This window comes from Stegodyphus dumicola, chromosome X2, assembly GCF_044657685.1.
Source record: "Stegodyphus dumicola isolate Sdum_Otavi_A_Nest chromosome X2, ASM4465768v1".
Taxonomy (NCBI): domain Eukaryota; kingdom Metazoa; phylum Arthropoda; class Arachnida; order Araneae; family Eresidae; genus Stegodyphus; species Stegodyphus dumicola.
Genome location: NC_140781.1, coordinates 45,390,035 through 45,407,335, shown reverse-complemented (window position 1 = coordinate 45,407,335; position 17,301 = coordinate 45,390,035). Strand labels below are relative to the sequence as shown.

General features: G+C 31.1%; 1 protein-coding gene across 13 annotated transcripts in view; it reads right to left on the bottom strand.

Annotated features, from left to right (window-relative positions):
* Positions 1-17,301, bottom strand: part of LOC118199723 (zinc transporter ZIP12-like) — a 193,648-nt gene that overhangs the window by 4,564 nt on the left and 171,783 nt on the right. For 11 of the 13 annotated variants that reach the window (XM_085809543.1, XM_085809546.1, XM_085809542.1 and 8 more), the window contains 5 exons: positions 14,615-14,732; positions 11,273-11,403; positions 6,173-6,212; positions 4,334-4,486; positions 402-583 (listed from right to left, as the gene is read on the bottom strand). In XM_085809543.1, the coding sequence (XP_085665669.1) occupies positions 402-583; positions 4,334-4,486; positions 6,173-6,212; positions 11,273-11,403; positions 14,615-14,672 (564 nt within the window). In that variant the 5' untranslated portion in view covers positions 14,673-14,732. Of the gene's footprint in view, positions 1-401; positions 584-4,333; positions 4,487-6,172; positions 6,213-11,272; positions 11,404-14,614; positions 14,733-16,528; positions 16,768-17,301 lie in introns of those variants that run through there. The other 2 variants (XM_035371640.2, XM_085809550.1) reach the window with 2 other exon arrangements.

The window sequence follows — 17,301 nt, the reverse complement described above, 5'->3', positions numbered from 1 at the left end:
GAAGAAATACTTTAAAATCAAGTTACGTAAGTTACAAAACAAATCGATGCACACATCAAGTATTTTGTCCGATGCAATAAAATAATCAAACTTTGAAACAGACATTCAAGAATTTTCGAACCAATGCTAATAAAATAATTGAATTCCACTGCTCGTTATTACAACACGGCAACAGTATCAAAATCATAAAAGAGGACATAAAATTTGAAATGGTTTGATGACCATAATTAAAAAAGAAATTATCAAAATAAACTAATATAAAATTATCAGTAGTCATTTAGGATTTTAGCTGAAATGCGGAATAAAAACTTAAGCAGTAAACCTGCTTTTATCTTACAATCCAGAATAAAAACTTTAAAGAATTAAAAAATTGAATAAAATTAAATTATGGAATGCCTTACCATGTCACTCATCATACTATAGAGAAAAATTCCACTTGTGACAAACAATGCAGTTTTTCTAGCAAAAGAACCAAATACAACTCCACAGCTAATGCATAAAATATTTATTATAGCTGAAGTGATGATTATCTCTGCTGGTTCGAGGAAAGGCACTTTAAGATTCCATAATATAATCAAGCCCACTGAAATAGAAGTACACCAATTAAAAATTTTATGCCTTTACCTAATAATTAAACTGCTTTTAAATCTTTATTTTGAAAAATTACTAATTCCCAGATCGAGTAATCAGAGTTTGAAAAAGGGAACAGTTTTGAACAGACAAATCATGAAATATTTTAAAGAAAAGAAAAGAAATAGTGTAAAATTATAAAACTCGCAGTTGAAAATTTATAAGAAGGAACGCAAAAAGTGTTTAAACAAAACATGTCTTATGTTAACTTGTTATACAAATTTGAATGAAGAGAAAAAATGAATACAATATAGAGCAGATGATATGAAAATAGGGCAATGTAAGTCTGGAAGCAATAAGTTAAGAAAAAGGTAGCATCAGCTAGAAATAAGCGCAACAGCAAGTTCCATACTTTTAAAAAAACTTATGGTAAATAATCAGGTACAGGATAAATCATGTTTTGGGGATCTCATTGCTTAGTTATTTCAATTAAGTAAACCAATAAAACCCCAACATTAAATATTCATATATTAAAATTTAATGAAGGTTAAATCATTTGCGTATAAATTTAAAGAAATACACTTGATGTTTATCTATGTATATAATATGTTGCATTATATAATATATAATATAGATGCATTTTTGACATGTATGCTTGCTTATTATGTTTGTAATTACCAGTGTGCAAGGTCTCCTCGAAATTCCTTACCCAGTCTTTATTTTCACAACCATTGGCCATAAACATATATTTTCAATTACAAAACTTTTTAAATGACTCAAAGATTCATGTTTTCGTATTTTTAAATTTTAAAAAATTAAGTTTGTACAAAATAGGAAATCTAACTTTTTATATTTTCTCCTGTCCTTATCCATTTAGTTAGTAAACATTTTTCTTCACCCATGATTACACAAGAGAAAATATAGCTGCTCTTGTCTTAGATAGCCTGAACAGTATGGGAGTAAACTCGGTTTACCTAAGAGGACAAGGCTATGATAGGACAAGCGATATGAGGAGTTTCTATAAAGGTGAACAGACCTGAATTTATAAGCAGTACACTGTAGATGTACACCGTAGTGTCCTCAGTTTTAATCTCGCATTATCTGAGAAAGTAATTCAGATCTATATTATCACAATAACTGGAATATATAACTTTCTTAATAGACTCAGAAGACAAATACACCCAAAAGACGCTCTGACAGCAAAAATCGATAAAATATTGGTTAATTCAAATAAAAAAAATATCTGAAGCAGAATGAATCCGACTCTTTGGGTTGAAAGGTATGATGCATTCATTATGTTTTGGATCTTCTTATACCGGTGGTAGAAACTTTAGATATTATAATTCAATGGAAAGAAAGAGAAATCGCTATTATGGCTAGGCATCTGGGATGCGCTATTAGAAGATCTGAGTTTATTGTAGCCTTATATGTTCTGTTCAGGCAATTATCAATAAGTCTCCCTTTGAGTAAAGTTTTGCAGAAAGGAGATACAGACTTAGCCTCAGCTTTGCAATTTACTTAATAGGTTGTGGCTGTTCTGAGTGAGATAAGAAGTAATGATGTGGAAACATTCAGACATGTGTTTATAGCAGGGTAAAAGCTTTGTGGTGAAATCATTATGCCTAGAATGACCAAAAGACAAAGTCAGCGATGCAACGTAAAGCCTACCAGTACAGAAGAATACTTTCGAATTGCTGTCTTTTTGCCATTCCTTGACTTTTTCATGAATGAAATTAATGAATGGCTGCTGAAAGACAAAACGCTTCTTAGAAAGATTCACATACCTGCTTCCAGATGGTACCCACTCTCAAATGAATTCCAAACAGCGCAAATAGATGCAACATTTAGTATAAAACATTAGGAACATGTCCGTTGCAGTGAACTTGTAGCATTGTGGGAGTTTGAACTGTGGTACAGATAAGTAGCCAGTTTATAAGACTCACTAGAATCTCTTGTGGAAACTCTGCATAAGCGCAATCCTGAACAATTTCCAACAGTAAAAAAACTTCTAAAAATCTTAGTAATACTTTCTATATCTACCGGCATCAAATGAAAGAACATTTTTCTCTCTTCCTTGCGAAATAGAATGATACAAGCTTGAGGTAAATGCATTTGCTGTGTTATACGTACGTCGTAATATTTCTGGTGATGCCTAAGATATTTTAACCTTCTTAGTAAGAAGCAAAGACACTTGGCAATTAATTTGTAAGTGTATTAAAATCTTTTGTATTAAAATGGGATTTTGCTTTGCATTAATTTCTGTAAAAACACTTTTAACTTTTATATCTCCTTTAAAAAATTAATATTAGAAATCCTGTATTCCACATTGACTTCACATTCACCTTGAAAAATAAACAATGAAATTTGAAATTAATTTTGAGATACGAGTTGAAGTGAGTTTTTTATTCAGCAGCAAAAACTTTTTGCTTCTTACATATTTATCATGGCCTAATATAAATGTTACGTTTCAGAAATTTTCATTCAAAAACTTAAACGCATAGTCGTATGTTTCAATCATAATTTTGATTAAAAATACGCCGGATAATTTTAATCACAGGAAGATGCTTTTGCCTTATTCGGTTGTGAGACAGATTTTTAATGATACTTTTTTCTACGAAGGTCCTATTTAATTTTATTATATTTTTAACCAAAAACGTGACATGACCAAAATTGCTGTAGACTGAAAACCCTTTGTCTAATTCCTTCCATACAGTGAAATCATGGGTTTTAGACCAACCCATCAAGAGATAGTTTATATACACAAGTTTTTGAGACATTTTGTATATATATATATATATATATATATATATATGAAATATTGTTGTAGACTTATATCTAATAACAATATGTAGAAAATTACGTAAATCGGTTATGAAGCACACATAGAGGGCCCATAATGAAGAATAAACTTAGAAGTCGTATAGATGCAGTAAGAAGCAGTTGTAGCAGATTTAAATTATATTTCTTTTATTGTAGCTAAATGTTTTGAGGCCGTAAATACTTGGCATATTAATCATGCATGTTGCAGAATAGTTAAAATTTTAATATTGTTTTGCAAAAGAAGAGAAAGCAGCAAGCAGCGGTCTTTGCCTGCCAGAGGTAGAAAGCAGAAGCCTTGCGTTCAGGATGAAATCTTAATTCAGAATCAGTTAATTTCGGTTTCAGTGGATTTGACTGGATAGTTAATAATGCTGTAAAATTATTATTGGCTGTTTGATTTTTAGTTCCATTTACGTTACTAGCGTTATGTGAAAGGCATTATGGTGGATCACAAAGCGTTGTGGCGTTATCAGAGCAACAAGCACGAAATGTTTTGCATCTCATGCTTGTTGCTGTGATAGCGTCGTTTTGAAATTTCCGTTGTTTAGGGTAAAATGTAAGTAAAGTTTAAAAAGTTTAAGTTTGGCCTATTTTTATGTAAAAAATGTTCATGTTATATGAGTTTTATTTATTTTTATTTTTTAATCTTAATTATTTATTATTATTAATTTTAAGTATTTCTCTATATGGCTATTATATTTATTTTTGAAAGTAATTGTAATTAATTGGCTATCCAAGCGTCAGGGAATTATCTCACATATATGAATTTTTAAGATATTTTAAGATTTAAATTCGGATTTTATAAAATTAAATAGGAATGAAAAATTTTAAAAGGTATTTGTTTAATCTAAAGTTGTAGAAGATATTTATTTTAAAAGAGTCTTCACATTTCGCTTTCTTATTCATTCAGAAGTAATTTTAAATTAAATAAAGACCTCGTTACCTGTTTCATGAGATAGCTCTTGAGACAGAATTGCAAAGGTGACAATCAAACCGGCCTTGAGAGATGAGGCAAAACAAATGACAATTAGGATGGAATTCGCAAAATTATGCAATACATTCGATATGAGTTTCCAGGTGACGTCAGAGGTAAGTTCTGAAATAAGAAATTACATGTCAACAAAATGTTACTAAAATAACAAATTATTTACATAGATACTTAATAAGATGAAGGGGATTTATTTGAAAGCCAATATAAATGGAACCAACTATGTCTATTACAATAAAAATTTATGAATATAACCTTAAACTGCTGATAACTTTAATTTTAAACGAAAACGGAAAGAAAATAAAATGCATATGTTAGCGTGAAAGACCAAAATCTGAAGAAAGTCGACATTCTCTGGTAAATGTCAACATTCACATAATCATGTCCGAAATATTTGCTTGGAAAAGGAATTATGTATATTCCTTCTGATAGACGAAATTTAAAGAAAGCTATCATTGGATACAAATCGTATACATTTATTACATCTAGCAAGAATCGACGATTTCGATCACATAAATTAATTAGTACCAGCAATTTAAACATGCCTAAAAGATTGGAACACAAAAAAGTTACTAGTTGTTCAGAAAATTTCACCAAAAAAATTTAGTATTTACAATAAGAGCACATAGTACAGTTAAGTACAGTACTCTTAAATATACACAATAGGTTACATATAATACACTTAAACATGCAGTATACACTTAAATATACTATATAACACAGCAGTACTCTTTACACAGAGTGCATTTTAAATGTGTAATTAAAAAGGAATATATATTTACAAATAAAACTGTACTTCACATTTTTGTTTGACCCATTCAGTTAAGTAATAGTGAACTGATACTGAAACTATGAACTTCGTTCTAAATGAAGGTAAACTTTGAGATATTTTTGATTATTTTTCAGTATAATAATTACTAGAAAAATCATACTAAACGTAATACTATTTTCTAAGCTATCAGTTAGTTGTGAAATTTGGGAACTATAACTTGAAACTGGGTAACTATATTATCCCCAGTTTCTGCCATTGGTATAAGAACATCCAAAAACATAATGAATGCATAATGCCTTTCAACCCAACTAATCGGATTCATCTGCTTCAGACATTTTTTATTTGAATTAGGCAATATTTTGTCTATTTTTGCCTTGTCGTTTGGGTGTATTAATAAAATTATATATTCCAGTTATTGTGTGCCAGAAGTAATTAAGATGGTGACTTAAATATGCCGAATGTGATTAAGATAGAACATATTAGGCAACAGATTTTAATAAATTAAAATACAAGTAAATAGGACAGAAGGGCAGCACGTAATACTTGGTGGGGGAAATTACTAAAGCATTTTTCTCTCTACAGTAATCTAAAAGTTAGTAAATGGGCTACAAACTGAATTTATACCTAAAAATATAGAGAAAAATTAATTCAAAACACTTTAAATGAAAAGTTGCACGAGAAATGAAAAATTAATTTCTCCATTCATGCTAATGTATTGTATATCTCGTGTTTTTAGAAAGTGTGACATAAATACAAAGCAGTCTGTCTTTGTATGGTTGGTTAATTGAATACAAAAAAAAGCAAGCTAGGGTTATCTGCTTTAGAAGAGATGTTTTTACGGAAAATATTGTACGAGAAATTGTCTGATATTCATCCATCACATGGGTAATAAAGTTGCTAATATAAAAATAATAATTACCTAGGCAGGGTGCAATTTAAATGAAAACATATTCCATACTAATGAATTAAACAAAAAAACAATTATGTAACATTTTAATAAAAAAGAGAAATGCAATTTTTACCTTGAAAATGCTCAGTTATTATCTTCCAGTGATATATTTCCTATAAAAATAAAGATGTATTTTTGAGAAAAGGTAACAAAAACCACATATTACAAGTACGTAATTCAATTATAATTAATTTCAGTGTTCCTTGACTTTATTAATATAATCTAATCTCAAATGAGCCGTACTTTCAAAATCTTACATTGAAATTATTTGACGACTTCAAGCAGGACGTTTAAATTTAACTCTAGAAAATGTCAATTCTTAAAGGGGATTCGATAATCCAAAAGAAGCAAGCAAATAAATAAATATTTCTTATTACCTAACTTCATGCCGAAAGAAATATTTGCGTCACTTATTCATTATTTCACTCTTATTTTACAAAGTAATTCTAAATGATTCATTCAGTTCAAAAATGACCACAGTTTTGAAGTTCCTGAACACAGACTGATAAGGAGACTTCAAATAAAAGTGAAACTGTCCTATTTTGTCTCTCACTTTAAGTGGTCTTTGTGACTTCTCATAATTACACGAGTAGCCTCGAGATGATATTTGAAATCATTCGTAACCACTCAAGCGAGTCCTTTCACACCACCAACAACAAGACGATTTTTGAGCTTAAACCAGAGTTGTGGGAAATCCTGACATGTGCGCAGATGAATGTTGAGGCAAAGCACTGGATGAGCCAAAAAATTGCCTTGTTACTACTTGGAAGTCGGTGACAAAGGATATACTTGAGTGATTATGAGATAAATTCGAATATCGTTCGTACGCAGCTCGTTAACTGTGGGAAGTTACACAGAACACTAATTAAAAAGTTTCTCTTTTGTTTTATGTATCAGGACTAAAGTCATTTTGCAAGAATAATCTTTTTTGAATTCCTTTTGTAAATAATAGCCAGTTTCCTTTAAAATATTCTCCACCAAATTGTCTCTCATAAGGCATTAAAGCGTATCCACGTTTTCGTGTAAAAGGCAAATCTTCAGTCTCTTGAGACAAGGGCAAAATACTGACGGCTTCTGAATGCATGCATACAAGTATATATTTTAATAATGAATAAGAGTTATAAGTATTAAAACCATCTAACAGATATCATTTCATATCTTTTGTTTATTTATAGTATGAAAATACAAGATATCTTTAAAATAACTTTAGGGGGGGTTAACTGTGGAAAGTTCGAAGCAGAGAAATTTCATTGGCAACACAAAATTTTCAAGATTGATATATTATAATGAATTCTGTGTTATTTAGTTTTCCCAGAAATGAACAATACATTCTAACTTTCAATTTATACAATGTAAGGTGTTGTATAACTCAAAATCAGCCATTTCTTAGAAATTTATACCCTTTATTTCTTGAACGCTTAGGCAACTTTTGTTTAATAACTGAAACCCCTCAACTTTAGAAAGAAGCATAAAAAGAAATCCAAAACAAAATAGCTTCCAACTTCCTTAACTACCTTGCTTCAAACTGAATTATTCAGTCTGAAAACTTAATTATATATTTAGAGTAGGGTTTTGATTTTTATGTCTACTTTCAAAAAATATTTTCTGATAGCAATGTGAAAGATTAATCTTTTTTAATCAGTTCCTATTCTTCAAGAATCTTTCTCTGTTTTGATGTATTTTTATGAAATTTGCTACTCGTATATGAAATACTGAAAAATGTGGGCCTGGATTACGATTTAAGTGATCAACACTCAATTATTATATTAATTCCCATCATTTAGTGAACGAGGAGTTATCTTTGACTGAGAAGTAGGAAAAGCCTATAATGATACATCATCTTCGTGTAGGTTATTGCTTAAAATATGAAGCTCCTGTTGCGTGCCGTAATGTAAGTTAGCAAACGTAGTCAACTATCCCATTTATATATTCGCACTCTATTTTTTGGGAGGGTCGAATATCTTTTACTTCAACTAAAATCTTAAAAATGAGATTTAATTAAAGTTTTTTTACTATTTGTACAACAAAAACTTATTGTTTAACTTTTCTAGATCTGAATGAATGGAGTACTTCTCTGAGATGAAGAAAGAATATCGACAAGAAAATAAATACACTTAATAAAGTTAGACATAAGGAGCATTTATATTTACACTTGATAAAAAGAATTTAATCATTATACAACAGACTGGATTCATTAAAAATTAACTGCAATGACAACCAACATTGGCTTCGTTAAAAAATATTTAAGCAAATGAACTTTTTGCAAAGCAAATGAACTAAGACTTTTCTACTTCCACAACATGCTGAAATTTAGCACAATCTTTGTAGTTTTTATTAAATTGTGATTATACTGGATATGTATACCATTCTTAATCTCTAAAAATTCAACTAGCACACACAAGTTTTCATCAAGGAACGTTCAAATTCCCATTAATTTAGAGATTCAAATGAAATCAGAAATAACGAGCAAGAATACAAGAAACAGCTGCATTAAAAAGTCAATTTTAATGTATTCGAGTACATATTTACTTTACCAAGGACATAACGAGGAACTTATGCCCGTCCCCTGCAGTTCATGATAACGAAGTACGATAGTACAATTGATTTCACATTCATGAATTCAAAAATCTATTTTTGCCTCTTTTGATAGCAGTTTGATGAGGGCAAAATTATTCAGTGATTTTGAAATGGCATCGTCGGAGAAACAAAAGAGTCTCGTATTCTACTCCAAATTATTACACAAAGGTTTCATTTCACTAATAAAATTTTATTTTAATAATATAAATTTAAGATAAAAAATAAACAGTCCGCACTTTATTTTTTACAGCAAACGAAATTCAGTAGCTTTATTCAGAATAAGATGCCGGTTGTGAAAATTCCTGCAGTTTTTGATTACTTATAAATGCTTATAAAGTTTAGGTATAGTAGGTTTGTCTAGAGCCTGAGTGGCTAAAACTGCAAAACATAGGAAATTCCCAGGTTCGGCTTCTGAACAGGCCGAGTTTCATCAAACCGCGGTAGACGTTTCAAGTATGCAAATGCAACGAAGAGACTGTTCAAAGTAGTTTTTACCTTTAGGCACATACTGTTCAAAATTTTTGCTATAGATAAACCGACAAATAACAACTTGTTTTCGTAAAATACTTTAACAAATGCTACTTGTAAGCTGTGCGCAGTACTTAATTTCAGTAACTCTGCCCTAATATCCTTGCTAGTCGAGCATAGCTCTTTGTTTTTCAGATAAAATCTGCAAAATTAAGTGTCAACTGTAATCTACGCACAGATAAGAAAAAGTTGCTTTTAATTGTTGTTTAGAGTTTCTTAACCTTCCGTACTTCTCACTAGAAGAGTGGTATATCGAAATTTTCACGTGATAAGACAGACCGAACGCTTGCAAAATTAAAATACAATTAATGTTTTCTTATCTGAAATGGACTACTGCTTGTTTGTTGATTTAATTATGACAAAGCACTCGAGGGATATTTCATTAAAGGGAGGAATGCCTTCGTGGAAGACTTTCTAAGGGAAATTGGCTCGTATACACCTTACACATGGGAACAATCACGAAAACTCCCATGCAGCGAGCCCACTCGCGAGAGAACTACAGTTTCTCAACAATTATAATTTAATGAAAAGTTTTATGTCAATACCAGTGACTGATTACATACGTAACACGTTAGCATTTGAAAACCTGCAAATCTTACAAACGAAATTAAATCTCAATATGCGATACAGGGCAAGTAAAATGTTTGTTTCCAAGTACAAAATTTTATTTGTATCAGGTATTGTTTTGCAAGCTTCGGTTTAAAATACGGGAACGGAAACTTTAAACTGCGTATACATTTTTATTCCCGTTACTTCTTATCGGTAGCATTTTTCATGCTTAATTTTTTTTTTGTTTACTATAAATTTATATTTTGAAATTTCTTTAACATTTTAACAAATAAATTTGCTACGAATGTTGAGGCACACATTTGAATTACGTCATAAGTAGTAGGAATTGTTTCACACAATGTGCGATAAAGGTTCATGTTGAATTTTGAAAGGTCGAAATTAATTTCCTGTAGAAATTCCATCGCTGTTTGAAAAGTGGGTCGGAGTTTCCTAATAACATTATTACAAAAGTGATATATTTATGTAAGCAAGCATTAATGTTTCAACTTAGGTGCACTCTCGCATTTTTCTCTTCTATTTTAGAGGCGGAATTTGTCTGCTTATTGCATTGTCTGTGGGTCCCTCCTACCGGCTGAAGGGTCTACTAATTCAGGTTCAGTTTTAATGATCTCGGTACTGAATAGGTCCCGGACGCAGAATAACATCCTGGGCATTTGCGGAGTAGTATCCTGCCACAATGATTCCTCCAGTGATCAGAGTTTCTTAAATCTTACTTAAATTTTAGTCCATCATGGGCTCGCCTACTGCGGACACTTGCCTCCCTACTGCGCTCTCTCCCACTCGACAGTGGAGGACTTGGGGCAAAATAGGCATTGCGGTAGAACCTATGGCTTATAGAGGGTGTCCCCGTTCTCCTTTAACAACAACAGTCTACCATGGGCCAGCTCTAAGTCGTTCAAAGGTTTCCTAATTAAAAGACTTTTCTACTTAGAAGACTTCTTTATACATCATGCAGTACGGGGTTGGGGGGAAATATAATTTAATATAAAGGATCTATAGTACGCCGCTTCCAGAACTTTAAGCCTACATTGCCAGCTTCTGGTTCTATTAATTATAAGAGCTCTGTCTGACAATGAATATCAAAGTAGTTATAAGCAAAGGTTACCAAATATATACGGTAGAGTAGTATAAGTCTACAGAGGATGAGAATTTAGGGTGCCAGTTGAAATGAAAACTTCAGATAATTCCATGAAAAAATTACTTAAATGAAAAAATCTCAAATAGGCTTGTTGCATTACATGAGAGATACAACTTAAATTTTTTGTAACTTTTAAGTTCATACCTAATTAATATATCCTGCACAGTATTAGAAATAAATTAAGATCTATTCTTGAAACATTTTTAAACACAGTTTAGAATCTATAAAACAGTTCCAACTATTATTATTTGCAGCAGTTCAAATATTTTGAAGTATTCAGCATACATAATTATGATGCAACTTTTCGTTTTAAAAGTCCTACTCCATATTATAATTTTATGAAATTCTTCTACAACTTACCCGAGATTCTAAACTTAAATGCTCAATAAATAAAGTTGGCATCAGAAAAGAATGCTGATGATTTATCTGTTTACGGTCGGTAAAATTATATTTGTCATTTTCTTGCAAGTCACTTGATAGTTCAGAAAATCCTAAAAATTGAGGTTGAAGTTAGAACATTTCTTGAAAATGAAATAAACATTTTTTTATTATTAAAAGCATAACATTCAGATTTTAAGAGCAGAAAACTGAGATTAATTTGCAAAAGTAAATCATAATAATTAGGCATAGAACAATTTTTGTTATTATTTTGCTTTAATACCTTGTAGAGTCATTAGGATTTTTTGGAAGGCAGAGAGACAAAAAATTAGCAGCCGCCTCCGCCGGGAATGGAACCACGGATCTCTGAAATACAGGCTCAGTGTACTGACCACTACACCACGAAGGCAACCTAGACAGGCGGGAGAAATATCTTATATACTCCCTACTTTTAAAGGGCTTTTAAAGTGTTCCTACTTTTAAAGGGCGACTGGGGTTTTTAGGGGACCCAATCGCCAAATCCGGGGTGTGAAGAATCATCATTCACGACCCTTTTTAGTTCGGGCGCCGCTATAGAGTCATTAGGATTTTTTGGAAGCCAGAGAGATGAAAAATTAGCAGCCGCCTTCGCCGGGAATCGAACCACGGACCTCTGAAATACCGGCTCAGTGTACTGACCACTACACCACGAAGGCACGCTAGGAAAGCGGGAGAAATACCTTATAACCTTAATTGAAATTATTTTAGTAACATTATTTTTAATAAGAAGTAATTTAGATCATCACAGTTTTTCCTTCTCTTCCTGCTTTTCAAGTGAATAGCCAAATTTATCATAGTTTTCCTTGAATTTTTATTACACATTAAAGGGTCTTTTATTTTGGGGTTAGCTTGTGGATACTGCGGATATTATGAATCTATATTTCAAAAGAAATGTGAAATTTTTCGAAAAACGTCAAGAATGTTAAAGCATATTTCGATCAGGATTTTTTGAAGTACTATCATTGGCTCCTGGTTTAGAGGAGTAAATGGTCATAGTATTGCACTTAAACTTGCAATAACGGGGTACAGTTATAGCTAAAACTTGCTGGCACTGTAGGCCTAAAGTGACTCGAAGAAGTTCTTTCTAAATAAATTTTTCACGTTATTACTTCGAAGCCCTTTTCATAACTGAAGTAAAATATTCAGCATTTTTACTACCTTGATTTAGTGCATATTTCCTACTTTTGTAAAGTGCAATTAACTAATGAAAGGATTTAAAATTATTCTGAGATTATCGAACATTTCTAGTTTTTCGACATTAGATTTAAAACTATATTTTGTCCAGTTTTAAAGAAAGTTATTTGAAGCTGTTTTACAAACTGATCCTGTTGAGCTTTAACGCTGTAATAATAGTTTACAGTGAATAATTAACAAAGAATGTGGACTTGACGTACATATCATAGCATTTAGAAATCAGTTGGTACAGCTTTATAAAGGTCAGTTTGACATTTAAAGTTGCACGACTGAGGCATTTGCAAAATTTCTCGCATTGAAAAGCAAAACAGCAAGAATTTTCCGTATGGATTAATAATGTATTTCAGCAGTATTTTGCAACAAATATGATAAGTTTGGTTATTTGATTACAGCTAAACAATAAGTGTAATAACTACAAAATGTTGCTATGAATGGAAAATGTGCATAAGGCAAACAAGCATAACAGATGAAGAGCATGGGACAATCGCTACGAAAATTTAGTTACAAATATGCAGTAACGTATTTCTAGATATAGAATCCAAAAGTAATAACACAGTAATGCGGTATTAAGTAACACAATGGAAATGTGATTCATCAATTAGGGTTTTGTCCTATAGAATATATATATATATATGGGAATTATATTTGCTTATTGTTTATACATATTAGATGTCCTCCATAATTTTACCAATCTATCTATTTGAATGTAGCAGAGAACAAGGAGTTTATCTAAGAAGGGGAATGCCTTCATGGAGGACTTTCTACAAAAACTTGCTGTATTTATACTACATATGGAGAAAATAACCTATACAACTAGCACATATCCTGGGATTTGAATTCCTGTGGAATTATGAGTATTCAGTGCTCTTAAAAACTATTCTGCCACTCGTGGGTCTAATAATGAAAAAAAATTATGCATCTTTTCTCTGTTTCGTGTAAAATATGAAATGTATTTATTTCCCTATGATTAATTAAAAATGTCTCACATACTTTTCCATTTAGAATGAAATAAAGCTAAACAAATGTAAAATACAAGGTTACAAAAAAAATAAATAAAGCTAAGCAAATGTAATGATATACTTACACAAAGGTGTAATTATATCATTTTATCTAGAATGTTGCATTAATTTTTCAAAATCAGGGGTTCTCAATCAGGGAGGAATTTCATAATTTCAAGGGGGGATATGACCAGCCTTTTATGTTAAGATTTTAATTTTAGTTTATGAATATAAAAATCAATTCCTGTTAATGTTTTAATATTTACTAACATTTTCTATACTTTTTGCTGTTTAATTTATAAAAAAAGTTTTAAAATAACCTAAATCTAAAACAAACGTGTATGAGTATTTTTTAAGTTTGAGAAAGGAGAGAGGGGTGGATGATTTTGTAGCAGTGGTGAAAGGGGTGTGTAGGGCAAAAATAGCTCAGAGCCACTACTTTGATTCTTCTCCATAAAGCCCAAATATGCCCCAAAATCTGCATCTAACTCTTCTTTGGTGTAGTTATGAAGAGTATGAAATTACTCTACGCAGTTTATGTTCCGGAATGTTAAATTATCGGAAGCCTGATGCAATGTAATATGAAATTACCGGAAGCTGTTTCCAGTATGAAATTAAATCATAAGTTCATTGTGAAACCGTTTATACTACAAAGAAATAGTAGAACAATTTGATTTTAATTCAAGTTAAGCAATAAAATATTCTATTAAAAATATAAAATTCTTTGCTGATAAAAGAAGCTTAAATGAATTCACGGCAAAAGTCATTCTGCAGCAGCAGTCACAATCAAGCTTTGTTATAAAGATCACTGAAGGACCGAATAATTTTTCCACGATGATAATCCTATACGATTTGAACAATTGTAACCAAAGGATGCAATTTTATTAATGATTAAAATAATTTCACGCATAATATTTTTCTTTCATTAAATAAGTCTTTAATATGTAATTAAATAATTAATTTCAAGTGAAATCATTATGGCATTTTGCTCATAAAAGCTCTTTTTACTTCTAAGCTTATCATAAGCAAGTTCGTTTCTAGTTCAAAATAGAAGGTTTCTTAGATAAATAATGAACTAACATTAGATAAATACCTTTAATGACATGTGACATAAGGCTTGCAGCGAAAGCTATATCATGGGTGATATTCATATACTCTGAGAAAACAATATTGCTTTTTCCATCCAGTGGAATCTTTTTTGCATCGAAACACTGTAACAAAAAATGAAGAATAAAGGATCAAATTCAGAATTGTACAATACATTTATTCTTTCATTAGAAAAAATATTTTAATTTAAAATTACAGAAACTAGAAACATTTCGAAACAAATGTATGTTAGGTTTCCTCTTTGTTTAATTACGAAAATGTATCAGAGTACCTTCTTAAAATACATATTATAAAAATATATTTAGTCATCATTTAATTATATTAAGATACAGCAGTTCTTAAAATTAGCGAGGGAATTCATTTTTAACAATTCTGATGTGAATGACTGTTTATACACCTGAAAATGTTGGTTTTCGTTTTTGCCTAACGTACTTATAATTAAACAAATTTTAGAAATAAACGCTGATGACAGGCGTAAGTTAAAAAAAATTACTTTTAAACAGCTTTTCACACATTCTCTTGATTAACGAAATTAATTAATGAGAAGCATAATTTCAGCTAACAATAAATATAAAACATATGTTTAAAATTGAAAAGGAAATCACTGAAACGACGATGAATAATTATTCCTTAAATTCATACAAATAAATTTTATTCTAAAGAGCATTAGAATTTTTATAAGAGATTATTAGAATCAAGGTTTTCTTAATGAGCTATAATAATTCACGAATGAAAATTTTAAACTGAGAATTAACATTGAAAAAAATTAAAACTTCACTAAACAACATGTTAAAATATTCATATTATGAAATTTCTTGCCGTAACAGAAGAAGCGCATTCAAATTTAATGCATCTTTAATTAAGATAATTAGTTTTAGCCCAGCTAAGTTTTTGCTCTGACTGAAAATTACGATTAAGTAGAAATTAACAATATAAAAATTTAATACTTCAACTGAAAACTTTTTAAAATATCCTATTAACTTTAAAGTATTTTTCCAAGCAGCAGAAAAGCATACTAAAGTTTAGTTCAGTTTTAAAGAAGTAGAATTTTAACCTTATTAATTCAAAACGCACTTTTTGATTACAGGAATCAAACAGCATTCACAGCGATACAGATTAAACACCTCAAGGCATCTCAGTTACTTGCAGTTGCAAAAGAAATACTTACCTTAACAATTTTGCATAAGTATTACAAATTACAACATAGTGGTTTTCAAACTCATAACGTTCATAATTTCTTATTTTAATATTTTCGGTACATTTGGCCTCTGGGAAATGTTTTCAGCTATCTGCATAAAAGATTCCCTCACTCTCTTCCTCAGAGTGAAGGGAAGTGGGAAACAGATATAGTTGCACCAAACGTTCAATAATAATGAAATTGAAAACAATCACAAATTGAAGATATATTAAATTTATCTAAAATTATTCACTGGAATGTTCATAAAATTTCTGCTGTAATAATTTCCTCCAATTTTATTTGCCATGCCAATATTTTTTGTTCAGTTTATTATGAAAAAAAATTTTTTTTAATGTATAATTTTTCTTTGTGAAAGATCTTCAGATAACAATTGGGAAATCTTGCTTTTTTTTTTTAACAGAATTCATATGTCTGACAGATCATGTAAATATCTCATAACAGTTTCAAATGTTAAAGAAGTACATGAAAAGGCTAAAACAGGGCGATGCTGCATCAAGGGCTTCAGGCACACTTACGGTGATGGAAATTGAGGACTTTCATACTAGCAGCGGCTATTCTATGTCTATGTCTATTCAAAATAAATTTCACTAATTTACTTTATTATACGAACTGAAATAAAATAGGTTTTTAATTTGGTTTAAACATTTTGAATAGAATTAAAGTCTGCAGAAGTAAGCCATTATTACTTGTAAGATACATTACCAATTCTCCTCCAGTGGAGTTGAAAGTCAGCCATTATTACCTAAACAACCTAATAAGTATAATCTCTCCTAGCGCAGATAAGTACCACGTACACCCCGCGGCTCAAAGGGAGGAAGCACATGGGTCAGAGCCCCCCAACATATGAGCAGAATACTAAAATTTGTTGCAAGATCTTTCGTCTAATAAGATACCGTTCTGCTGGGAGAAGGTCATGTCCTCTTTGGAATGCTCCGTGTTTCCTACCCGCAGGATAGGAGGAAAATGAAATGAGGTCTCTACAATTCGAACTTAGAAGCGAGATAAGAACCTGAGTGCATTTTTCGAAATAGATAAACAGAAACAAATCAAGCCACGTTCCCCCCTTCTTTGTGACATAATTAGTTTCAAATGATGAACTCTCGAAAGGTAATCGCGCACTAGATCTCTGAATTATAAATAAAGTTTATCAATTTAGTTTCACATAAGCAACTATAGCAGAAACAATCTGTTGCAAAAAAAATGTGATAACCTTTGCTTAAGCTTGCTATCTTTTTTTTTTTCTAACGGCGGGCACTTGTCTATAACGTCAGTGGCCACATCTGACCAGAAATGGTGGCCATTTTATTGTGGAAGCACCTAATAGGCGGCCACCATTTACCTCCTATAAAGGGACAGACAATTTTATATCCATGCCTTCTCCGTGATTCGAAGCCGGACCCTTTGGTATCGCAGTCAGACTTCCCTAACCCCTATACCGTCTGGGCGGCAGCTTGCTACCTAATTTGAACAAAATT